Raw genomic sequence first — 24528 nt, 5'->3', positions numbered from 1 at the left:
GCTCTGCCCTGACCGCAGCCTCCCTTCTCCCTGCCGACCGCTGCGGCAGCCAGAAATATCCGCCATCACTTCTGCTTCACCTGCCACGGCGCTGGCGACGAGCTGAGCCGTCTGCCTTTGTCAGGATCAAAGCAGGAGTGATGCCAGCCTCCGTCGCAGCCCCTTGCAGGGCTCTTCGGAGGAGAAAACGCGACCGCGTATCCGTGTCGGTCTCTGCGCACGGGGAGCTCCGCAGAGCGGGGCGCGGGGCGACGAGCAACGCAGGGAGGGGAGCCGGCATCGAGGCTTCCGCACGCCCCGTCCTCACTGTTGAGCTCCTCCGTGCGATGACAGTTCCATGGCCGCCGCGGTTTTGCACGCAGTGCGTGTGAAGCACCGAGCGAGGCACGGGGACGGCCAAGAAAGAGCAGGACGGAGCCCAGGGCAAGGACAGCTCCGGGGACGAGGAACCACACTTTCCAAAGCCGGCCACCACGCAGCCCGGGCTTCGCCCCACCCTACGCCCGCAGCCCCAGCAGCGCCATCGCCACTGACGTCAACGGTGCGCTCCCCGCCGAGCGCACGCCTGCCCCGCCCCGCCCCCAGCGTGACGTCACGCAAGGCGGCCATTTTCAAATCGCCGCGCAGCCGGCGGTGGGGATGGCCGTGCTGCGGCCCTTCGATAAGCTGCCGGAGCTCAATAGCGCCACCATACTGGTAAGCCTGCGGTGCCCCGGGAGTCCCCAGTCCTCTGGCTCTTTTGCGGTGCGGCTGGGATCCGCTCGGCCCGGCCCAGCTGGCCCAGCGCTCAGCCCCCCGGCGGGCATATCCTCGGCCGCAACGGCGGCGGTGGCCTCGCCCCTCCTCCCCCTTCGTTGAGCCGTTGTATGCAGATATGATTCCGGGATAGGCCGCCGGGCTGCCGTATGCAAATGAGGGAGTCCATCCCTTTGTCGGAATGGGCTGCCGTATGCAAATGAGTTAACCCCGTGTGACCGCTGCCTGTCGCCCCGCAGCTGGTGGGCGCGGAGGGCGGCCCGCAGCAGCAGCTCGCCGAGGCCATGCTGTGCGAGAAGAAGGACTTCAACATCAGCATGTGAGTGAGCGGGGGGAAGGGTGGCGCTGGTCCGCTTTTTGTGGTTCTGCCCCACTGATGTACGGCCAGCTTTCTGGGAAAGAGGTTTGGTTGTCACTGGAAGCGGGGGTGGAAGTAATTGGCACTTGCACATCCCATTTCCTACAGGTGTTGTAGGGTTTTGTGTCCCCTCGCACTGACACCTCTTAGCACGTGTCTGGAGGCTCCTGACGTTTCTTGTTCCCCAGATCTCGCCATCAGCGTGTCGTGATGTTTGTATTACAGCACGCCTTTTAGTCATGCCTGGCTCGTATCTTGTGCTGTTTTGGAATGCTTCTGTTCAGTGTTTTCTTCCTTGTTTATAGGAAACAAAACACCTTCGTTCAGAGACTGGCAGACAAAGCTACAAACTGTGCGTGGATAAAAGAAAACTGGGACAAATACTGCAGTCTCTAAGACTAATTGCTACAAGTGGCTCTCCCCAAGGAGGACAAAAGCAGTTTCTTTTTTGGCTTCTAGAGATGAAGCGTGTTGAGAAAGAGATGGAAATCTTCCAGTCTATCTTTTTTTATAATCTTCCAAAAAATGTAGTGCTGTTAGTATTCTTCCCCTATCCCTTCCAACCTTGTCCATTCTGTGATACTCTGTACACTACAGATGCCTTTGGAAGGGATACAAGCCCTGTGTTTCCTCCCACAGCTGTATCAGCAGTGGCACTGTGGTGTAAGAGAACACCTGAACTAGCCTTGTAACTTCTGAGGCAGTGAAAGGAAGAGTAGTGGTATCATGGGAGCACTGAGCTCTCCCCCAGTTGCACTTCCCCTATAAAGCTATACAAGTGATACGTATCTGATTTCTCACTTGAGAAAGCAGTGTAACAAAATATATTTGTGGAGCATCAGAGCTCGCTTAATTGGAAAGGTCTATTAAGAGTTAAATGCTATGACTGCTGTACACATCTATAAGGACAATTTTTTCTCTAGGAGCCTTTTTATGTTAAGCCTCCCATTATTAAACATCTGGGATTAGTAAGTATGTGGCTGCCAGCAGCTCAGAATAGGCTTAAGAGAGAGATGAGAATCCAAAAAAAATCTCCATATCTCCTTGGTGCCCAATTATTTCACAGTTAGCTGGCTTCCTGGTTATGTGCTATGTGGTGAGCTGCAGTGGCTGTGTGATTATGATTAAGTGGATGCTGCCTTGCCAAACTATTTGTTAAACTGGCAAATTCATTTTCTTTCAGCCACCTTGCATCATCCCTCCCCTTACCTCCAGAGAGGGATCACCTTCGGCCCAGGATAGATCTGATTGCATTTGTTATTGACATCAAGAGCAAATACAGGTAAAAGAAAAGGCATAAATACAAGGGAGCAAACTGATATTCTTTCTTGAATTCATGCATAAATCTACACTTTTATTATGTTGTAATCACTGGATTTTTAAACCCTAGACTTGCTGTGGTAGAGCATCTCTACCTAATAATCAGCCAGCTGCTCTGCCTGTTTTCCTATTTCACTGGCACTGCTGACCATGTGGCATCAGCTCTACATAAGTCTCCAGTCAGAAAGGAAAGGTCTGCAGGGGCTGATGTCTTTTCTCTCATCTTTGTAGAAATCATATTTGTGTCCCCAGGCCATTAGCAAAGATTTGCTAGATCACGAAAGTCAGCATCTTTTTACTTAACTTTTGATGATCCTGGGCTCTCATTTACCAAAATGACAGGCCCAGCTGCATGCTTACAGCACAGATGGTGCTGCAGAAATGTGTGGGTTTGCTTTTCTGAAAGAGCCTAAGGAGTGCTGAAGTCTCATTGGATGTTAATGAGTTTGGACGCTTAGCGTTCGCAAACCTTTTAGGACACCATTCAAACTAAGCCTAACTGTTGAGTCTTGAGTTGAAAGGCTATTTTATGGGTTATTAAACAGCTGTGGGTAGTCCAGAGGTCCTGATGCCATGCTCTTAGCGTAATTCTGCTGGCTCACAAATCAGCAGATGTTAACATCACGGGTTTTCCAACTGTGCTTCTGAAAGTTATTCCTTTTGTCCTCATGCTGTGCTGGTTTTACCTCCCTGTCCAACTGGATTGTCTGTGCTTTTCTGACAGCTTGAAGAATGTTCAAGCTTCACTAGCTTATGTGGATGTCAGATTCTTCCTGGGAAAAGTGTGCTTCCTTGTCACAGGGGGTATGTATGGCATCTGCCCCATCCCTCCCCTCTGAGCAGAACAGCTCACTATTGCGTTCCTTAAAGCAAAGGAGTGGCTTCATTTGAAACTGAACAAAAGCAGCCAGTAGATTTATCAAAGCTTTGTTTGAATATATCTGAGCTCATTTGCTTATTTTTTTTTTTTTTCCTCGGGTAAAACATGATTCTCTTCTCTCACTTGCCCTTTCCTTTTTGCTTTTGCCATTCAGATCTCCTTTCTCTCATTCCTGAATAGGAACTGTGATGTTAATTTAAAATTATTTTTCTGTGCCATTCCAGAATGCTGTTGTATCTGTTCCAGCAGATCAGTCTTAATGATAGTCTCAATTAGCAGTGAGGAGCATATGATACTGTGATAATAAAATGAATTTAAGTGGATAAGCTACTAAACTATTAAGTATGGTTTTTAGTACAAGACTGTGATCCCTGTTGTGTGCTGTCTGGCCCCATTGTGTCTCATATAATTTTCTTTGTCTCGCTCTCTATCTCTCCCTCCCCTGAGTGAAGAGGGTACTTTCCTGCATCACTTCTCTGTAGATCTGAAGAACTGAGAGGGCCAGCACATCTTGTGGGGTGTTGTAAAAGAGGTGCTGTGTCCCTAGAATTTAGGGTTCAGAAGGCCTAATTTAGGGGTGAGAAAGAGCCTTAGTGTAGTCTTGTGCTATGGTTCTCCTGATGGAGTGAGGCCCTTGGAGACATGAATGCTCTGTCAGGCCTTCTGATTAACGAGTGGAAGATTCTGTCCTGCTGATAGAGTACTGTCTGATCCCTTATCCCAAATGTTAACATTGCAGTACTCAGTAATGTGGCAACACTATTCCTGCTGTCAGTATTATGGAAGACTTCTGTGGTAATTCCACTGTGTATCTTGTACCATTCTGTTTGTTCTGCTTGCTGTTGCTTTACCTTCTATGATGCTGTCAAAATTAGCTGTGAGTCGTTTTGTACGTGCAGAATTTCTTGGTACTTTTCTTCACTGGATGTTGATAATGGGGCTTGTAATGCAGAAAACTTCTGTAGTTGGCAGGGTGAACAACTGCAGCGTAGAGATGAATGCCATCTGGAAACTGGGAGAAGACTACTGCAGTCCTGTGATATTCTGTGAGCTGGAGGTGAGGTGCCTATTTGGTGTTGGAAGGTATTTTGGGAATTCTGCTGCCCTCTGATCTTGAATAACATCATTACATTAGCAATAAATGTACATACGTAAGATATTGCCACATGTAAGTGGTGTCAGAGACCAGACTTTCTGCAGGAATAAATACAAGAGTCTGACTGTCCTTGAAATGAGTCTTAGAGATTTCCTGCACCTTCTGGTGCTACTTCAAAGCCTCAGAAAACCAAGCCTAAGTTATGAAAAGCTTCTCTGATGTGCAAAGCCTTGGTACACTTGTTCCTCAAAGCGTTTTCTCTTTTTGGGAACCCTGGAAATGTTTGCTGTTTGTCCTTGCCCACACAGTGCTCCTGTTAGCCAGGCTTTGTAGCTTCATTGCTGTTTTGTAGTATGAGTTGCCACTCTTTCCAGTTATCCACTTGGTCTGAAAAGCTGACAGGAGGTGGCATGCAGCAGTTGCACTCTTTTCCATTTAATAATCATTCCATCATCAGGGATTGCTTCCTTATCAGCAGATAATATTTGTGCCTTTGGCTGTCCTTCTGTTTGCTGCTGCCTCTCTCAGCAAATCAGCATCAGTGAGTTTGAGCACTTGAAACTTTCTTAGGGTTTTCAGCTGGCATAACTCTGCCCTTCCTCTAGCATTCGGGGAGTAAATGAATCTCATGGGTGTTTTCTGTAACTAGCAGCTCTGAATCACACTTAGAGCTGGTTCCAGTTCTTTCTTTTATCACTGTTAATCACTGCTTTTTTTTTTTTTTTTTCCTATTAAGTAACTTCTCTGTTCTGCTTCCAGCTGGAAGGGATACGAGTTGCCACTGCTCAGCGACTTCTCCGGATGCTACAGATCTGTGCTGGTCGTGTACCAGGAGTTTCTGCCATGTACTTCAGCTTGCTGATGAGGAACTCTGCTGGTGATTAGCCTCTTGATGTGAGAATTTATCCAGATTCATCATTTTTCTTTACTTCAGGGCATTTGAGCTGCTGCAGTTGGAATTGCTTTGGGAAGCTTTCTTGCCGGATTTGTTACAACCACTCATCCAGAGCTGTTTGTAGTTGCTAGTCTACTTAAAAAAAAATAATAATAAAAGAATGATTCCTATTGAGTGAATAAAGTATAGGTGAGGAGAGGATAGTTTGAATTAGGGTTCCCTACCTGTTGTTACATTTGAATGCCACTGTGTGATGGGTTTTGGATTTCAGCCACTTTGCTAGTGGCCAGGAATGACATATTCTCCTGATATTCTCTCAGTAAAACAGGCAACTAATCCCAGATGCGGCTTATCATGGTTGAGTGTCTTAATTTCTGTAGGCAGCAGGTGAGGCAGCAGGCTTCTGCTTCCTCTCAATAGCAATGTAGCACCTTGGATTAATGCAGAACCTCACTGCAGACTTTGTTTCCTCACCAAGAGAGTAACAAGGGAGAAAGGCAGTCCTTCAGCTTCAAGATATGCTGCAATTGGCAGTTAATGATCCAGCTGTGTGAGCATCTGCCCACTGAAGGGCTCAGCATTTCCATGCCTGGCACATAACTGGGGAGGAAGGGACTGAAGAAGATAATCTAGCACTTTAGCTTTCTTTTAAATCTTTAGAGAAAAAGGCTTTATCTCTTAAGCACAAAATAATTTGATTTGAACAGCTGTGAACTGTGCTGCTGCAAGTCAGCTCCTGCAAACCAAGGAGAGATTTATCTGAAGATGTCAAACTTTCTGCAAGTTAAGAAATGAGGAGATGTGGCAGTATTTGGGATACAGCCCTTACAGACAGGCCGCAGTAGGAGAAATAGGCAGTTACTACTGAAAATCAGCCCCTATTCCCAAATTAAAAACACAGAATTGTTTTTTTTTCTCTCTTATGCTCCCAGAGAATCAAATCTGAGAATAATGGAAGTTGCTGGCTTCCAGCAAGCCTCTGCAAACTGGGCAGTTTTGGTTCAGAGAGCTGCAGGACTGCATTCTTCCCTCCAGCATCTGTAGGACTGAGGCTCTGCACCCTGCAGCTGACCAGAGATGAAAGCCAACAGGACTGTAGCAGCATACTGAAAACACACGGTGACTCTTGCAAGTTGGGCATATGATGTGTGCAATTATTTAACTAATAGCTTCCTATCAGCAGTAATTCATGCCTTATTCTTACTGCCAGTCAGTAGTGTGTTTTGGAGTTTTAAATTAATAAAATATATAATATTAATTGGTATGATTTCTTTGTTTAGGTCTGTAGGATGGGCTTTAAAACCTATGAATGCTTTTCCCAATTAGACCAGGCAGTGGAACTGGTCCTTGCTGGCATTTCTACCGTCCTGTGAGTTGTGACTTGGTAGGCTGCAGTCACTGCTTCGGCCACATGGTGGTGGCAAAACCTCTCAAAATATGATGCTTCTGTAAGCTGAATTGAACCACCTTACAGAATAGGTTGTTTCTTGAAGTATTGGGCTGTTTCTTATCCAGAATTGCATGCCAGGTAGAAATTAAGTTCTGACAGGATCTGTTAAGCTCTTCTGCAGTTTAACTTAATCCCTAATAGTCTGCTTTAATGTTCCTAGGTGCAGAGCTGTAGCTGCATGTGCTGTTTTGCTTAGCTTGTTTCTGACATCTGTCTATGAGCAGGAGAGAGCAGCATTGCAGGCTTAATCAACTGTGAGTGTTGGCAGTCCTTGCAAAGACAGCTCAGCAAGACGCAAAGCCTGTATCCTTGCTCAGAGGACACACAAATCCCAGCTCCAGTTGTATTGTTGCTGGCAGGGGAGAGATAGGATGTTTGTCAGCTGGAACAAAGGAGCTAAACCGCTCAGCTGTGTTATGGTGTCCAAAAGGGCTGGACTATGGCTAAAACCCAGAGGAGAAAGATGTGCGAAGTCTCATGGCCATGTAAGAAGGATGGGGAGCTTAATGGGCTTGCCCTACTTTCAGCTTTGCGATCCTGCCAATGCCTGCGAGGACTTTACCACCAGAGACTGAAACACCAGTTTCTCTGTTGGTTATGGTGGCTGAGCTTCACTCTGACTTTGGGTTCCTCTGAATAAATGAGGCCGTGTTTCAGAATAGACTGGTTTCAATTTGCTCTCAGTGTACAGGTGCAGTAAGGGGAGGGGAGGAGAGGAAGGCTTGTGGCACCAAATGAGAAAAGAGTGATTCTTGTGTGTTCTTTGCAACTGCTGTAAGGTCAGGGGACTTTCATCTCCTTGACTGCTCTCCAGCTCCCCCAGAAAACTCCCGAGCTTGGGTAAAATCAGTTTTTTAACTGGTGAAAATGAAAATTTCTTTGGTTCACCCCTGTAGCAACCCCCATGTATTGCTGTCCAACACCTTCAAGCATAGTGGATCAAATAGGGCATTTCCTTCTACCACTTCCTAAGCAGAGAGGTACTGTTGGTTCTGCCCACAGGTGGCTGAGTCCTAGCTGCTACAAAATAAAATCTAGTTCCTTAAGAGCAACATCTCACTTCACCTAGGGGCAAATATTTTTCTTACTCTTGGGAAAAAGTCTTTAATAGAGCTGGCAGGGGAAGTGGAGCATATCTAAGAATATGACACTGTGTCTCAGGTCCATCATGTTTTACAACTGAAAGTCGTTGGGACACATCTAAAGCTACAGCTACAACTGTGTAAATACCTCTAGGAACTGTCAGCTATTAGTTCAGGCAGGGCATAACAATGCTGAGCAGACAAGGCAGCTGAGGATACCCCCCCCATCTAGATGGAGTAGCCAATGCTAATATCTGATAATGGCCTTGTGAAAGTAGTACTTGGATTCGGAACAGAGATTTGGAGTGCCTGGAATTGAGCTAAGGCTACTCACTTAGGTTCTGTTGTCATCTTCAAACATCACAAAAGAGTTTGTCAGCCTAGCTGAAACCTAAACTAATAGAAATATTCTGGATTTTTTTTTTTTTTTTTTTTTTTATCTTTCTGTGCCTCAATTCCCTATTTCTTTGGAGGTCTACGATGAAAAATCTCCCTCTCTCTAGCAAAAGTACCTGTGAGCTTTGCTGCTTTGGCTACTTTACTTTGTGGATGTATTTTTGTCAGCTGTGTGCCAGCGAAATTAGTGTAAAAGCAGTTTGATTAGCATAGAAGAGCTTACACCAGTTGCACTAAAGTGAGCTTTGGTCATGCAGCGCTGAGTGAGGCTGTAATGAGGACTTGTCTGCTGCTGCAGTGTGACCCACGGGAGGAAGATTTTGTGTCCTCACCCGGCTGGCTGAGCTGCGCATAGAGGTAAGAGATTTTAGCACAAATGGGCACAGTTAGCATTAGCTGCTTGGATTATAGCTCTCTGTAGGCCCAGGTTTTCCAAGAGAAGCTTTTTTTTCTGCTGGGTTTGCAACCGCGTTAGTTAAATCAGACCAATTTTTAGGCATAATAAGACACATGGTATGTTCAGTCTGTGCTACCAGGGGAAAGAAGCTGTACTGTTATGGGCCTGGAGTAAATGATCTCTATCCTGTAACAGCAGAGATAAACCCAGCACATGCAATTTGCCTGCCCTCCGAATCTTGAAACTGATGGTAGAGATTTAGATTCAAGGCCAGCTCTTGTATTATGCCATCTCTTTGGAGATCTTTGGTTAAACCCAAATGTTTCTACTTCATGAGATCTGCAGTTGGCAGAGGCTTGGCTGGGATAGGGGGGCAGGGAAAGACTGCTGTGCTGCCCTGAGTTGCAGAGCCGTGGCAGAGGTATCTGGTCTGCTGCATGCCTTGGAAAGAGCATGAAAGCAGAGGAGGTGTTTCCTTCTGTGGGGTTTCTGACCTTCCTTGACTATAGAAGTTCTGTAGGGCTCTGATCAGGTCAGACCCAAGCTGCTCTTCCTTCTGCTGGCCCAAGTCACCTGGCAGCTCCCCCTGCTCACCGAGCCTTCTCTGCCTCCCACCCTGCACTGATGTGCCATGTCGCTGCTGGCTGTTGATCAGCTGCCACTTTCTGCTCACTGACCAGCTGTCCTTCACTGGTGGGGAAAAAGGATTTATATGCAAGAGAGAGCAAGAGCTGGCACAGCCCAGAGCTGGAGCCAGAATCCCTGGGTTCCCTTGGTCTCTGTAACTGATCTCTTGCATGACTCTGGGCACGTGTGTTAAAATTCGCTGTGCCTTGCTGGCACTGCACATGAAACAGGAGCTGCCTCCTCTGCAGTGGGAGTGAGTTGACATTGGCATGGCATTTTGGTGTCCTTGGGGCTGCAAATCTGGGCTGACGTTGTCCTGATGAGCAGAGTTTGATGTTTGCCATCATTCTGATGTAAAGGAGTGCTGCTCGGTGTCCGTTCCTGTGGCAAGGGGGCTAAAACCAAGCTCCTGCTTTTCTCATGGAGTATTGAGTTCACCCTTCTCCTGGGGCAATGCAATGTGGTTGAGTTCTGTTGTGAACCAGCCCAAACCCACCTTCTGAAGCACTGAAATTCCCTGTGCTGCGGAGTTGTCCTTGAGCTGGCTGGTGGGAGAAATCAAAGTCTCTGGCTCTCTCTCCCTCACCGTTAAATATTAATACGGCACGGAGATGCGAGGCAGGATGGATCCCCTCGGGCTGGCTTGGATGTGACAAGCTGGAGCACAGGAGCAGTGGCATGCGGGAGGCTTGGGGGGTGACATGCCTCGCTCAGAGCCCCCTCAAACAAGCAGCTCCTGGCCCACGGGCTCCAGGAGGGGCTGCCACGTGCTGTGGTGCTGAGGTCCCCTTTGGGCTAACGGTGTCACGAGGGGCTGTATGGCACGTCTGACTTTGCAGGCAGCTACGGAAGCTGTGGCCATCCTCCTCGCTGTGTCCTTGGCAAGAGGAAGTCAGCGGTGTGTGAAAGAGCCTGTGCTTTACATACACGTCCCCGCTGGGCCAGGTGCAGCTGCGGGCTGGGTGCAAGAGCCCCAGGGGCTCTGCACGTCACAGGAAGGAGCGCTGAGGTGGGTTGAAGATGAAAACAAAGACAGAAGCCACCTCCCCCTGGAAAGCTGGTCCCTGTGCGTGGGCTGCTGTGTCCTCTGTCCCCCTGCATCCTGTGCTGCAGTGAGCTGTGCCCCGAGCAGCTGAGGTGTTCTCAAGGGCGGGTGTTCTGTGTGCAGGAACCATGCAGGGACATTGCTGTGAGCACAGGCAATACCTAAAACAGCCCAGATAAACGTGCCACGTTGGCTTCCATGCTCATGGTGTGACCCACAAGCGCTTATGGAGGCTGAGGGGCCCGTGAGATGCCGTTGTTATTGGCAATGGTCAGCTCAGAGCTCTCCTCGCCTCCCTGCTGGCTGCTTGCCTCCATTTGACAGCAGTGTTGGCATCACCCCAGCATGAACACACATGGCTTTTTTCCCCTACTCTGCTCCCTCTTTAGCTCAGCGGAGCTGACAGATGTGGAGCCTGAGCTGTGTTCAGCTGGGTGATGTCTGTAGCTACCTGTGGCTCTCTGCACAGCCATGGGCCAGCACTGCTTGATTAAACCTCATCCCCCCTGTGACTCGGGGGCCCTGTGCTGATCAAAGGTGGTGGAGCTGGGGAAACCCTGAGGCGCTGAGGTAAAGGGCGAGGGAGGGAGTCTTGGGCACTGTGGACACAGAGATGCTGCAGCTTTGCCTGTCCCTCCTCCCTCCCAGGCTTCAGAAGCCTCAGCAAACTGTATGCACAGCTGTGCAGGCAGAGAATCCTAAAATCACAGAATCATTTGAGTTAGAAGGGACCTTTAAAGGCCATCCGGTCTAACTCCCCTGCAGTGAATAGGGACACCTACTACTCAATCAGGATGCTCAGAGCCCCTCCAGCCTGACTTTTTTCTCCAGGGGTGGGGATCCACTGCTTTTCTGGGCATCCTGCCCCAGTGCCTCACCACCCTGATTATAACAACCTTTTTTCCTTACATCCAGTCTAAATCTCCCCTCTTTTAGCTTGAAACCATCTCCTCTTGCCCTATCCTGACAGATCATGTTAAATAGTCTGTCCCCTTCTTTCTCATACCCCCCCCCCCCCCCCCCCTTTAGATACCAAAAGGAGCGACGCATAGCAAAGCCTGGTGCCTGGCCTCACAGCACCCCAGCATCCATCCTGCTGCTGCGTGCGAGCTGCTCCTGGGGAAACGCCGAGGAGCTGCTTGTGTGCAGATGTTGCATAATGCTGACCTACTTTGTATACAAGTTGGTGGGCTGGGTGGCGCTTGCCCCAGTCCTGGTAACCCCCTCTGGGATGGGGGCTGTGGCATTATGTCCCCTGCTCCGTGCCGTGGGTGTAAGCAGATGGGTGACATCCCCCAGCCCACACACCTATGATGCATGTGGGCTCTCACATACACCAGGCTGCTGCCAGCATGCTGAGCTCTGGTGTGGCTTTGCTCAGCCACTGCATGGGACTAATAGGTAGTGATGGTGTCCTATAAATTATATAGGTGGTACGTTCACCATCTGCTCTGCATTGAAAGACAATTGTGATTGAGACCTTCTCCCTCCCCGGAGCTCAACTTGATGGTGGCCTGGGTGTGTGGATCTCCTGTAAGAGGTTCTGATTTAATCAGATAAGGAGGAAAGTTTGTAACCAGGTTGTGATGTTCCTGCACCCGATGTAAGGGCTGAAGCACCATCCAGCAACGTATCGCCGAGAGGATGTGAGTAAAAAGTGAATCTGATTTCATGCTAATGAGGCTCTAAATTGAGTGAATATTGATTGCGGTGGTCATATCAAAAAATCGAAATAGCAGTGCAAAGAGCAAAGGAAACCCCAGAGTGATTCATATGAGAAGGGGAAATAAAGAGAGCCACTGGGGAAGAAGGAGTGTGAGGGGGACTAAATTGGTCTGCCTACCCAAAAGCAGAGGGGATTTGAATCAGATTATCCTCATTAGATGTCTCTTTAAAGCATCATCAAGCAAAATGAATGGTCCGAGGGAAAGCTCGCAGGCATGGTGTCTGTGATTATCACCAGGGATTTGCAGTCCTAGTTAGCTAGCTCAGAGACAAGATGGTTAAGGGACTTAAAAACTGCGCTGCCCTCATCCTCTGCATTTTTCAGTGGGGTGGTGGGGAGCGCTGCATGGATGCACAGCTCCTCAGTGCTGCAACCTGTGGCGGTCCATCCGTTTGTGTTCTATGGGTACTTGGAGGGAATGCTGCCAGCAGAGCCTGGGGCCAGCTGCACGGTGGTGCCAAGCTCACTGCTGCAAGGCCTTTCAGGCTCAGCAGCCACTCACTCCTCCACCTCATCCCAGCTTGGGGCCACACTCATGCCCAGCCATGTGCAGCTCGCTCCTCTTGCTGCAGCCTACATCAGTGCTGCAGGGCTGCAACCAGCTTGAGGTTGGCATCCGACCATTCCTGCAACCAGCATTGGCTCGAGCAGCCCAGGATGCAACCAAAAGCCAAAAATCAAAATACTGGTAAGGGGTGGGAGGTCATCCTCTCACCCACCCCATGTGCAGGTGGCTGTGGCCAATGGGACAAATGTGAGCTGCACGTGTTAGAGGTTTGTCCTGAGGTCAGTGGGTCCGCCAGATAAACACCTCTGTAACCAACACGTTGTTGGGTTTCCGGTGCACGCGAGCACAAGGTGTACTTTTGGTGGATATTTTCTGACACAGCCAGCCCCGAGAGCATGTGTGAGTCACTGCACCCGCCGTGGGGCTGCAGGAACCGCTCACGCAGGGATGGGGATGAGGGCCTGCCCTGCTTCTGGGCTGGGGCACACAGTGCAGAAATACAGCCTTCTCCAGCTCCAGGATTGAGCCGTAACTTTTAAATAGCTCTTTTGATATTTTTGCTGGTTTATTTGTTTTATAAAACCACTTGGTTAGCTAGGCTTCCCAGCTCCCGGGGCACTCATTTCTCCGCAAAGATAAGAAAAGCACATTTCCTTATCCAGTGAGTCATTTTTTCTGCTCTTTAATTATGCATTTATGCTATTATCAAGCACCCCTAGATGCGAGCAGCCCATCACCACTAACCAGCCACCGGGTCCTCACTGTCCCCGCTCCTGAAGCTGCCACGAGGGCCAGAGAGGCAGAGGCTGGAGCCCTGGGTGCGCAGCTCACACGTGAGTGCTGCCGGGGAAGTCAGCGGTGATTTTCTCCATGAGTAAACCCTGCAATGTGCAAGTTGAAACATCATTTTCCTAGCCTGGGCATGAGCAGACGTGCATGGAAGGGAATGGGAACGAACAGTGGGTGACGGGAGAGGGATGGAAGATGAGAGATAGGGAGATTTCGATTGGGCATATAATGAAAATGTTTTTTACTGTATAAGGAGAGTGAGACACTGGCACAGGTTGCCCAGAGAGGTGGTGATCCCCATCCCTGGAGACATCCTAGGTCAGGTTGCAGAGGCTCTGAGCACCCTGATTGAGCTGTAGGGGCACCTACATTGCAAGGGAATTGGATCAGATGGCCTTTAAGAGTCCCTTCCAACTCAAAACTATTCCGTAAAGAAACAGCTGGCAGCAGGCACAAAGGTGTTGCTCAGTGGAGAAGCAGCACCTATGGGTACCTGAGGCAATGCAGAGGGCACTGAGCTCACCACTGGGCCCTGAAACAAGAGAGAAGGGCAGGGTGTGCTCGGGGAGTTTGCTTTTGAGTCAGGCGTAAGTGGAAGAACTGAGTCACTGGGCCAGGGCTGCGCTTCTCTGGGGGAGGACGGTGCCATGCGGGCACCAGCCATGGACAACAAGAGGCCGCTGGGCTCCGAGGTGGAAGGGGAAGTGAAATTACCTTGGGTGTGGAGCTGGTGGGCAGCAATCAGTTTTGGCCACAACTTTCACTCTCCCAGCCGACGTGCCCAGGGAGGAAGAGGCTGTGCTGGGAGGAGCCCGTGGGGCTGCAGGTCTCCTTCAGCAGGGTGAGCCAGCATCGTATCTAGGTCCTTCCCTTCCTGTGGGATGAAGGAGGAAGGGGCATAATGCTTGTTCAGTTTAGACACTGAGGGAAAAATCTTCACTGAGAGGGCAGTGAGACAGTGGTACAGGCTGCCCAGTGAGCTGTGGATGCCCCATCCCTGGAGATTAAAGGATAGGTTGGATATGGCCTTGGGCAGCCTGAGCTGGTGGGAGGCAGCCCTGCCCATGGCACGGGGTGGGCACTAGGTGGGCTTTCAGGTCCCTTCTGACCTAAAATATTCTGTGATGGAGAAGGGCTGCCTGCAAAGCAGAAATCCACCCCTTACGTACTTCAGGTCTCAACCACCAGGATTTGACATATGGGTGTCAGTGGCAGGGAATCTCTTGCTCATGATGAGGGACACCTGAGGCCCTTCATGGTGTATTTTGTCCTCTCTGAGGGTCTTGGGACCAGACTTGTTCCCAGTTACTGTGAGCAGAGAGAGCTCTAAACCCCTGAAGAATTGGCACCAAGGGGCTTTGACGCTCCTTGCCAAGGGCCTAAGCTGGTGATGCGAAGGGTGTAACAGGCAGGTTCAGCCTTTTTGTGTTGGTCTTGGAGTGAGGCAGAGCACCTGGCCCAGGGATTTCTGTCCCACAGCTCATGTGGACACATGGCCCACCAGGGGGCTTCTGCAAGGGGCCGCCAGCAAGTCCCTGATGCTGTAGACTGGGGTAGATCTTAGACACTGAGGGGCTGGGGGTGACATCAGATGGGGAGGTGACACCAGTGGGCCAGGGCAGGACAGATTTTAGCATCACATTTTGGAACAGAGGGGCTGTCAGTGGGTGCGTTGTTGGCCTCCTCCTCCTGGGTGAAGATCCGCCCCAGGGGAAGTGAAGCACCAGGAGCCCCAGGGGAGCTGAGGCAGCTCGACAGACTGCATCTCCCTCTGCCACCCGCCCTGGGGCTCTGCGATTTCACACTCGGGCAGCTGCTCTACGCCAAGCCATGCAGGAGCGCTCGGCCATGGCCTCCCCAGGAAAAGCAGACGGCGGTGTCTCCTGCCTCTCCTCCTATTGCTTTGACCAGCTAACCAAATCCTGCGTGATGTGCTCCGAGCTGTTCGGGGACAACTCAAGTAAGTGTGGCCAGGGTTGGGTGGTGAAGGGGGCGGGAGGATGCTGTGGGGTGGGCTTGGAGGAGACCTTCTGTGAGTCGCGGTGGAAGTGGCAATGGAGATGGGATGGAGCTCCATGACTGCAGCCGCAGTGCTGGAATACCTTGGTAATGCCATTTTGCCCCTTCTGACCCTGCTGGCATTTCACCACAGCAGAGCCTGCCCCTGGAGTGCCCAGCTCAGGCACACTGCCCGCCGTCCCCTCCATGCACCTGCTCAGCAGGCTTCTGATCTTTGGGGTCCCTGCACTGGTGGGACTTCTCCTGGCCCTGGCTGCCCTCTGGGGCTTCCTTGCCTGCAAGCTGAGGAAACGGAGGAGGAAGAGGAGGAAGACAGAGCAGGAGGTTGAAGACGGAGCAGGAGGTAGGAGATTTTGTGCTCACTCTATTGGCTCCTTGGGGTCGCTCATATTTCCTACATCTTCCTTGGGTGCCCCAGAGGCCACCCCTCTCCCCAGGGCAACATGAAAAGAACTCAATACGCAGTGGGAGCCATGTGAATTGGGGTACCGTGCTGAGAACCCCATAAGGTGTTCCCAGCATCCTCTGACACTTGCATGCCACTGCCACTCCAAGGAGTTGACAGTGTCAGAGCCAGCCCTTATCAGCAGAACACAATGCACCAAGCATCTGATGGGGTCACCCCTGAAGACACCGTTGTTGGGGTAAGGGATAGAGCTGTGCCTCTCCCCACAGGGCACTTCCAGGAGGTGAAGTCACAGTGCCCCACCAGGGATCCCCGTGAACAGTACTGAAAACAAAAGAGTGAGAAATCCCACGACAGCAAGCGTGGGGAGGCACGTGGCCATTGCTACTTGTAAACAAGTCTATTTTTAAATGGGAAGCAATCATGCCCGGTTCTTAGTGTTAGCACGGGCTCGCAGGAGGCTCGAGGCACAAGTGCAAGGCGCACTTCCCCAATTACATTTTTTGGGGAAAAAAATGTGCTACAAAGCAGTGTGGTGGGGAGATCCCTCTTCCAGCCCCTGACCCCACTTCTCACCCTCTCTCAGAAAGCCTGGGTGATGCCGGCCCCCTGCCCAGCTCCGGCTGCTTGGATGTCAGTACTCCAGAGGGGAACGCCAACCCAACACAAGGCCCCTGCCCACACCGCAATGGAGGTCTGAGGATGCCCAGGAGGGATGGAGCGAAACGGCGGCCGTGTTGCCAGGGTGATGCTAAGGGTGATGTGGTGCTGCTGGCCACTACCTGGCCCCACCATAAGGAGCATGGCCACGGCTTCCCGCTGCCGGCCACCGAACTGGGAGCCACTGCCTTGGTCACCACCAAAACCACTCAGGAATGCATGGGTGAGGAGAGACTGTGACAGCCAGAGCCCTTCCCTAGGGGACAAAATCTTGCACGGACATAAGCTGCACCAGAACTGGGTTTTGCATTTTATGTTTCCCCATTTGTATGGAGTCCCAGCCATGCCTGCCGTCACTAGAGGAAGCCCAAGGATTTATGCTGTGTTACCAAAAGCTGCTGAACTATGGAACTGGGGAGTCCAGATGGGTCTGCTGCTGAATGGGACACTTCTAGGGACACGGGGCTGGAAGATCAGCAAGAGGGGAAGCAGGGAGTTCCTTTAGGACCGAACCCCATCAACATTAGCTCAATGATTGCTACTGACCAATGGCTTGGGGCCTTACGGAGAAAAGCTCATCCAGCATCTTCTCTATGCACAGTTTTGCTTCTCCTGTCCCCTTCATGCTGTGACATCTATATCCCTGCTCCCTTTAGGCATTGTTATTTGGTGGCTGGCACCCGTGGGCAGTCAGGGGAACTCCCTCTGCATCTTGAATGCCCAGGGAATGGGAAACAATTCATCTTTTCGATCAGGGAGCAAGGGAAAGAATCGTGGAAATCTGTCTTTGCTCTGAGCAATGGTAACTGAAGTCAGCGAGAACCAGAGGCAGGCAATGGAGACTGCTGGTTGGGAGGAGCACTGGCTGCAGGAGCTTGTCATGATGGCCCCAGACAACCATCACTTCAGCTCACAGTGGCTGCAAAAATACTGCATGTCACTTGTGGTGACAGGACTCACAGTGATGGATGTACCCGTGCTGCACACAACCAGGCAGGGAGTGATGCGAGCGTGGGAGGGATGACTTAATTTATGTGTGTGTCTTCGGGGGGTTGCTGTGCGTGAGAATTGACCAGCAGCGCCAGTCCAAGGCAGCTCAGTGGCCACGCTCGCACATAAGCCAATGGCTCACCTGTGCAAGAAGCTTTGGGAATGAAGCCAATCGTGCACATTGTGCTCTCTCCTGAGATCCCAGCTTTGCTCCTCATCCACCATTTGTTCTGGCTTCCTATGTCACCACCACCAATGACAGTGCCACACCCAGCAAGAGCATTCTCCTCCCTGTCACAGCCTTCAGAAGATGGAGGATGCTGCCGTGCTCACCCAATGGCCGTGGAGGTCCAAGGATTGAGCAGTGACATTGTATCTGGTGTCACTGCCTCTGCAGGACCATACAGTCTTGTTAGAGGGTGATGCCTCCCTCCTCTCCTTGCCATAGATGCCGTGTTGGCTTTGCTGCCTTCATCCCAATGGGGAACCATTTGGGTACATGAGCCTACGTTCTTCACCACACCTCCTCTTTCAGACCTAAACCAGCTTCCTGGGATGAGCCTTGCTCCAGGTAATGCCTAACACATCTCAAGACGTGATGTGTTCCTATTGCTGGGGCTGCAGTCTCTGCACATCTTATTAGGTGGAAGTCCATCAAGTCCAGCCCTGGACACACTCTGAACAACTCTAGGGAAGATGACTCCATCATCTCCCTGGTTGTAATAGAAGGACCACTGGGAGGCAGGACAGCCTACTTCATGGACAACAGGGCTAGGAGGCAAAGGGAGCAGTGCTGCTGCATCTCCCCTTCCATTTCCCATAGCTGTGACATATGGGTGTGGTTCAGACTCCACACCAGAAAATAAACTCCTATAATCTTGTTGAAAAAAACCACCTCTTTCTGCTCAGGTGAGGGTTCTGGCTCTTATTTCTTCAGGTGTTTCTCCTTTGCAGGATGCCATGGTGGAGTATTGGAATGGGCTGCCCAGGGGGGAGGTGGGGTCACCACCACCATCACTGAGGGTGTTCCAGAACCGTGTGGCTGTGGCACTGAGAGACATGGTTAGTGGGCATGGAGGAGATAGGCTGATGATAACACTGGGTGATCTTAAAGGCCTTTTCCAGTCTTGATTCTTTGATTCTATGGCCACCAGTGGGGCATAAAGTGGGGAAACCCCAGGCAGGTTGTGAGGGGACTTGTCTGCTGCTTGTTCACCTTTGGGTACAGCTGCACCAACTCAGGCCCACTTTCATATCGCTCTCCTTCATCCTCCCTCACTCTTGTGAGTCAGGATCCCCAGAGGACACTTGTGGAGCCACCTCAGGCTGCCTGGCAGCAAAGGGCACTGCAATCCTGCAACACATTTCTCTGTAGATCCATGTGAGACACCACACTGTCCACTCCCAGCTAAAGAGCTCCACACCTCTGTTGGAGAAGGATTGCCCCTCCACCCACTGAGCTGGAAAAGGCCCCCATCTTATTTGCTGTTCCCCAAAGTGGCTGAAGAGGGAATGTTGCCCAGCTCCGTGCACTATCTTGGGACATGGCCTTCCCAGTGCTGCTCATCAGCATCTGTAGTCCATAGTCACTACTACTGCGTAATGACAGTCATTAGGGAGAGCGAAGCTGCCTCAGGAATGGAAGCGCTGACGGAGTTTGGGAGCCAGATGGTGTTCGCACTTAAGGAAAGACTGAAAAAAAATACCAACACAGAAACGCACACCAAAAGCCACTCCACTCCAATCAGCCTCCATTTCCTTCTCTTAGTATCGTTCTGGTCCCACACATCTTCTGAAAGGGTGCACTGGAAGATGCTGAAAGCGATACCTGTGTTGGTTTTGGGAGCTCCCCTTGGGGTGCCACCTGCCCCAGTGACACCTGGGGAGACACGGATGGGCTGCAGGCATCTCACCTGAAGTAGCACCCCAGGGGAAAATCCCCCCTCTGGCCCCAAGAAAAGCCACCTTGGGTTGGGTGAGAGCAATGTGCACAGAGGTGGGCTCCTTGGGGCAGGAGGAGGGGCTACCATGGGGCCCCATGGCACAGAGGTGGGAAGTGGGGGTTGGAAAAGGGATGCTGCAGCCCCAGTGGGTCTGTGGGAGTGAATGGGGAAATGGAGATGGTGATGGGGATGGGTTGGGATGGGATGAGAATGGGAATGGGGATAGAGATGGGGATGGGATGGGAACGGGAATGGGAATTTAGATGGAATAGGAATGCAGTGGAAACAGGAATGGGAACTAGAGAGGAAATGGGAGTGGGATGGGGATGGAAATGGAAATAGAAATAAGTATGGGGATGGATATAGGAATGGAAAGGTAATGGGAACTGGATGGGAATGGGAAATTGAAAGAAAATAGGAATGGAAAATTCAGTAAAAATGGAGAGGAAATGGAAATGGAATCAAAAGGGAAGTGGAAAGGAAGTGGAATGGAAATGGAAGTTGAAATGGAAGTGGGATGGAAGTGGCGTGGAGTGGAAGTGGAGCTGGTTCCAGCAGCCCCCTCTGAAGGCACCAGCTCCTGTGCCAGCAGCACATCACTCAGCCCCTCCTCTTCTGAGGCTGCTCCTCTGTCTCCCACCCTCCTCACTCCATTTCCCCTTTCTCCTCCATCTCCATGGGGCCCGCAGGGCAAGGAGGGGGGCACCGACCATGTCCTTCCAGCAGCGCTGCGGCGTCGGCCGGCTGCTGGCAGCAGCTATTCTGGGCCCAGATCGATGGCAGCGGCGGCACTGGGAGGGGGAGAGCGGGGCTGGGGGACTCCGGGGAAAAACCCTGGGTCTGTAGCTGAGCCTGGTGCTCTCAGCCCTATTTACAAGCAGGGGCCACCTGCGGTCAGGGATGAGTGAATGGGATTTTTTCAGGAGTTTTCCCTTACTGCTCCCCAAAGGGTTTCAGTGCAGTCACTGCCACCATCGGTGCCGACAGATGTGATGCTGAAGGCCACAGCAATGGCATATCCTGGCCGCAGGCGATGTGGGCACAGAAGGGCAGGAGCGGCATGTGGGGTGGGCAAGGAGAGGTATGACCCAGGGCATCTCCCCAGGAGCACTCCTTGTTTGCTCTCCAACTCCTCAATTATTTATCTCTGCTGAAACAAACTCAGCCAAGCAAACTTCATGCCCCGTAGTGACACCGCCAGTTATTAAAAATAAAATAATAAAAATTCCCCAATGAGTCACTTAAGATGTACATAATCAGCTCCAACTACAGCCATAGTGGTGTTCATGAGTCGCTGCTGAGTGCGGGGAGGGCAGGGCCGGGGCTGCATCCCCCTGCTGCATTTTCCAAAATGAATACACAGGGAAGAGTAAACCCTGAGTGTCCCCACCGACAGGTGGGGGTGATTGTAACACACATTGGAGGGGGGGCAGATATCAGCCCCAGCCCTGATAGGGGGCAGATCCCTGCAGGGGTGAGGGTCCTTCACTGGAGATCCCTGTGGGAATGCCACAGATGGGGGGAACCATGGGCATGGAGATATGCGGGGGGATGTAGGGGGATGTGGTAAGAAGCAGGGGATATAGGGGGGTGTAGGAGAACATAGGGAATGTGGGGCAATGCAGGGAAGTGTGGGGGGATACAGGGAATGCTGGAGATGTAAGGATGCAAGGGGATGTGAGGAGATATGGAGAAGCAAAGGGATGCAGGGTATACAGCAAGGATGTGGTGAGGTTGTGGGGGTGCAGGGATGTAGGGGATATAGAGAGGATGCAGTGGGCTGCAGGGGGATGTGATGACGTGGGGGGATACAGAGGCTGCAGGGATGCAAGGAATATAGAGAGGATGTGATGAGGTGCTGGGGATGCCAGGATGCAGGGAGATTTTTGGGGATGCAGGGGGATGCAGTGGGCTGCAGGGGCTGTGTGCAGGTGGGAGGGCTGCAGGAAGCCCACCTGTGGGCTCGGCCCTCGCCTCTCTAACATGTGGCCCCATGCAGCCATTCTCCGCATACCGCTAGCATGACTGGCTGTGCTTCTTCTCAAGTGCTGGGAAAGCAAAGGGCATAATTTTAGGAGAAGCGTGTGAAATCTGTTCTGGCAGATCATCCAGAGAGCTTTCCAGCGAAAAGAAAGCATTAACATTTGCTAAAGGTCCCTGCAACAAAGCGAGCGGTTCCCATCAGGCAAACCCCACAGTGACCGGGGGGTTGGGTGCTGTTGACCCGGAGCACTCGAGGTGAAGAGGTGCAAAACCTCCTGGGGTGTGAATGGGGACAGCTGGCTGCGGACCAGCAGTGCTCTGGGGATGCTCTGGGAGTGCCCTGGGGTTTGGATGGTGCTTCGACACAATAGGGCTGTGCAGGGGAGGGGAGCAGGAGGGCTCCCGGGTGCGATGATCACAACCAGGAGGGGGCACTGACGTGGTGCTGTGTCCCCACCGCGTCTCCTCCGTGCCCCAGCCTCCTTTTCCCCCATCCCGCTCCCCCAAGATGGATTTAGGGAGAAGGAGGGGCGAAACCCGCAGCTCGTGATTCATCCCTACTATATTCGCGCTTATTATTAGAATGATGAAAACACAGTCGGAGCTGGAATCGCAGATGTAGGAAGGAGGGCTGCCACTCTGGGCAGTGCAGCCGCTAGCTCTGGTGCTGCAGGATTCCACCCAGCGAGCAGCAGGGCCGTGCAGGTGGATGCATGGGGTCCTGCGGGGACAGCTGCACTGGGGACCCGCTCTGCAGGACGTGGGGCTCAAACCCCACACATGCAGTCTCAGTGCTGCAGGAAGCCCGGAGTGATGTGGGATGCAGCACACATAGCGTCAGTCCTTTGGGATTGTGAAACAGTGGGTGACCCCCACCGGTCCCCAGAGAGGTGACGGCACCCCTATTTCCGTCTCTGGCCTCGCAGGGAACATGTGGGAGGTATTTTTATCCCACTGCCAGCTCCCTTAGTCACCGATGCTTGCTTTAAATGGGTCAAGAGGGAATAAAGCTGCTGCAGCCCCGGCCTGTCTGGGAGCACACACACCCGCAGCAGCCCCGCAGAGCCAGGAAAGCTCTGCCCCGTTTGAGCAGCATCGGCCCCAATTAACATCTCATTAAAGCCCAGCGGTGGGAGAGGGGTGACACATTTTGGGGGAGCAGGATTGCCACACACACTGGGCCAGAAGGATGTGGTGGGATGGGTCTGAGTGTGCAGGGAGAGCCCCCGAGTTTGCATTTGTTGCTAGCATGGGTGCAACGAGGCATAACAGCATTTGACATCAGTGACCCCAAAACTGCAGTGATACTCCAGGGATGTGGGAAGACGTCACCGTGAACTGGTGACATCGTGACACGGTGACAGCCTGGTGGGGATGTTCATCCCATTGGGAGGGCAGGAAGCGGGCAAGGAGCAGGGCACAGCATCGTGCCCTGAGGAGAAGCAGCGGGAAATGTCTTCTGATGTGGAAGATGGTGGAAGGGCTGCTCAGGTGTTGCTAATTCTCCAAACCTCGTGGAGCAAAGCAGTGCTTCAGGGCAGAGCTGGCTTGCATGGGGTTACCAAAGGCCAGAAAGCAGCTGGCCAAGAGTTGGAGGTGGAAAAGGTAGGAAAAGATCTCTAAGACTACCTAGTCCAACTGTCAGCCCATCCCCACCGTGCCGACTAACCATGTCCACATCCACACCTCAAGGGATGGTGACTCCACCACCTCCCTGGGCAGCCTGTGCCACTGCAGCACTGCTATTTCTGAAAACTTTTTCCTAGTATCCAACCTGAAATTCCCCTGGTGCAACTCGAGGCTCTCATTCTACTGCTTTTAACCGGGAGAAGAGGCCAACCCCCACCTCACCACAATCTCCTTTCAGGTCATTCTAGAGGGTGATGAAGTCTCCCCTGAACTCTTTCCCAGACTGAACAACCCCAGTTCCCTCAGCTGCTCCCCATCAGACTCGTGCTCCAGACCCCTCACAGCTTTGCTGCCCATCTCTGGACACACTCCTGGCCTCCATGTCTTCTGGTAGTGAGGGGCCCAGAACTGAACACAGCACTCAAGGTGCAGCCTCACCAGAGCTGAGTACAGAGGGACGGTCACCTCCCTGCTCCTGCTGGCTGCACTATTGCTGATACGAGCCGAGATGCCGTTGGCCTTCCTGGCCACCTGGGCACACTGCTGGCTGATAGTCAGCCAAGTATCGAACAACACCCCCTGATTCTTTTCCTCCATACAGCTTTCCAGACACTCTGCCCCAAGCCTCTAGCAACCTGGGGTTGTTGTGACCAAAGTGCAGGACCCAGCACTCGGTCTTGCTGAACTTCATCCCATGGACCTTAACCCAGCAATACAACCTGTCCAGGTGGCTGTGTAGGGCCCAGGTAGGAATTTTCTACCAAATCAGACAGGGCTACATGCAGGCATGTCCCCACACTGCCCTGGCATGGCCGCTGTGCCCGTGGAGCTCTGCCGGTCTGCCACGGAGCCGGCACACCGCACGCTGTTCCTGGCCATATGGCTCCAACCTGAGCCCAGTGAGCTCGGGCGGATGGGATCGCTCTGCTGCTCTCTTGCATCCCCAGTGCTGGAACATCGTTCTGTGTATGGATGCTGGGGTAGCTCCTGGGGTGGGGTCAACACCAGAGGGACATATGGGGTCTGTGCCCCCCGCCCCTTAAGCGCAGCCAGGTTTAAATGCTAACTCCCTGTGCAGCACCCACTGTATGCATTTATTTTCCTTTTTTTTTTTTTTTTTTCTAAAAAAGCTCTCGCTTTGAACAAATTCCCTCCCGACCCCTCCAGAAACTGTTTGGGTTTGAACCCGACGCCGTTGGGAAGCGGGGAGTTTGTACATCTCGACTTCAGAATGTTTGCAATTATCATTTTAATGGCAAACGCACATATGCTCCCGCAGTGTATATAGGGCACTGCGCTGTGCGGTTCCCCGCAGCCCATTCCCAGCCACAGCACTGAGCGCAGGCGGGGGAATAACACCCATCTGCGTGTGCAGGGCTGGGAACGGGGCTGCCATCCCGAGCGTTTGCCCAAGGCCAAGAGGTGACATCGAGAACACCGTGCCATGGCTCTGCGTATTGACACCCCTTGGATGAGGTGGAGCCCCAGCCACCGTCATTTGGGGCCGCAGCCCCCACGGGGATGCTGGCAGGTGCCGGCACAGCAGCTCCACCCTTCCCCGGAGGTGGTGCTC

The 24528-nt window shown here is 52.0% G+C and overlaps 2 protein-coding genes across 2 annotated transcripts; both read left to right on the top strand.

Moving 5' to 3' along the window:
* The first annotated feature begins 565 nt into the window (after nucleotides 1-565).
* CENPM (centromere protein M) lies at nucleotides 566-6563 on the top strand. Its single transcript, XM_052668879.1, has 7 exons — nucleotides 566-696; nucleotides 996-1075; nucleotides 2298-2396; nucleotides 3159-3238; nucleotides 4280-4371; nucleotides 5170-5304; nucleotides 6238-6563. The coding sequence occupies exons 1-6, from the start codon at nucleotides 640-642 to the stop codon at nucleotides 5293-5295; spliced, it is 534 nt and encodes a 177-aa protein (XP_052524839.1). The 5' UTR covers nucleotides 566-639; the 3' UTR covers nucleotides 5296-5304; nucleotides 6238-6563.
* An 8492-nt stretch (nucleotides 6564-15055) lies between these two features.
* Nucleotides 15056-18308, top strand: TNFRSF13C (TNF receptor superfamily member 13C). The gene is made up of 3 exons (XM_052667269.1): nucleotides 15056-15285; nucleotides 15478-15687; nucleotides 16337-18308. The coding sequence occupies exons 1-3, from the start codon at nucleotides 15156-15158 to the stop codon at nucleotides 16648-16650; spliced, it is 654 nt and encodes a 217-aa protein (XP_052523229.1). The 5' UTR covers nucleotides 15056-15155; the 3' UTR covers nucleotides 16651-18308.
* The last annotated feature ends 6220 nt before the right edge of the window (nucleotides 18309-24528 follow it).

Source organism: Tympanuchus pallidicinctus, unplaced genomic scaffold, assembly GCF_026119805.1.
Source record: "Tympanuchus pallidicinctus isolate F22 unplaced genomic scaffold, pur_lepc_1.0 scaffold8, whole genome shotgun sequence".
Classification (NCBI taxonomy): domain Eukaryota; kingdom Metazoa; phylum Chordata; class Aves; order Galliformes; family Phasianidae; genus Tympanuchus; species Tympanuchus pallidicinctus.
Note: the sequence above shows the minus strand (reverse complement) of the source record. Positions and strands in the feature narration are given on the sequence as shown.

Excerpts from the sequence above, each read along its gene's own strand:
- CENPM (XM_052668879.1), top strand. The coding sequence starts at position 640 with ATGGCCGTGCTGCGGCCCTTCGATAAGCTGCCGGAGCTCAATAGCGCC. Across the intron at positions 697-995 it reads TCAATAGCGCCACCATACTG|CTGGTGGGCGCGGAGGGCGG; the intron begins GTAAGCCTGCGG and ends GTCGCCCCGCAG. Across the intron at positions 2,397-3,158 it reads GACATCAAGAGCAAATACAG|CTTGAAGAATGTTCAAGCTT; the intron begins GTAAAAGAAAAG and ends CTTTTCTGACAG.
- TNFRSF13C (XM_052667269.1), top strand. The coding sequence starts at position 15,156 with ATGCAGGAGCGCTCGGCCATGGCCTCCCCAGGAAAAGCAGACGGCGGT. Across the intron at positions 15,286-15,477 it reads GCTGTTCGGGGACAACTCAA|CAGAGCCTGCCCCTGGAGTG; the intron begins GTAAGTGTGGCC and ends ATTTCACCACAG. Across the intron at positions 15,688-16,336 it reads GGTTGAAGACGGAGCAGGAG|AAAGCCTGGGTGATGCCGGC; the intron begins GTAGGAGATTTT and ends ACCCTCTCTCAG.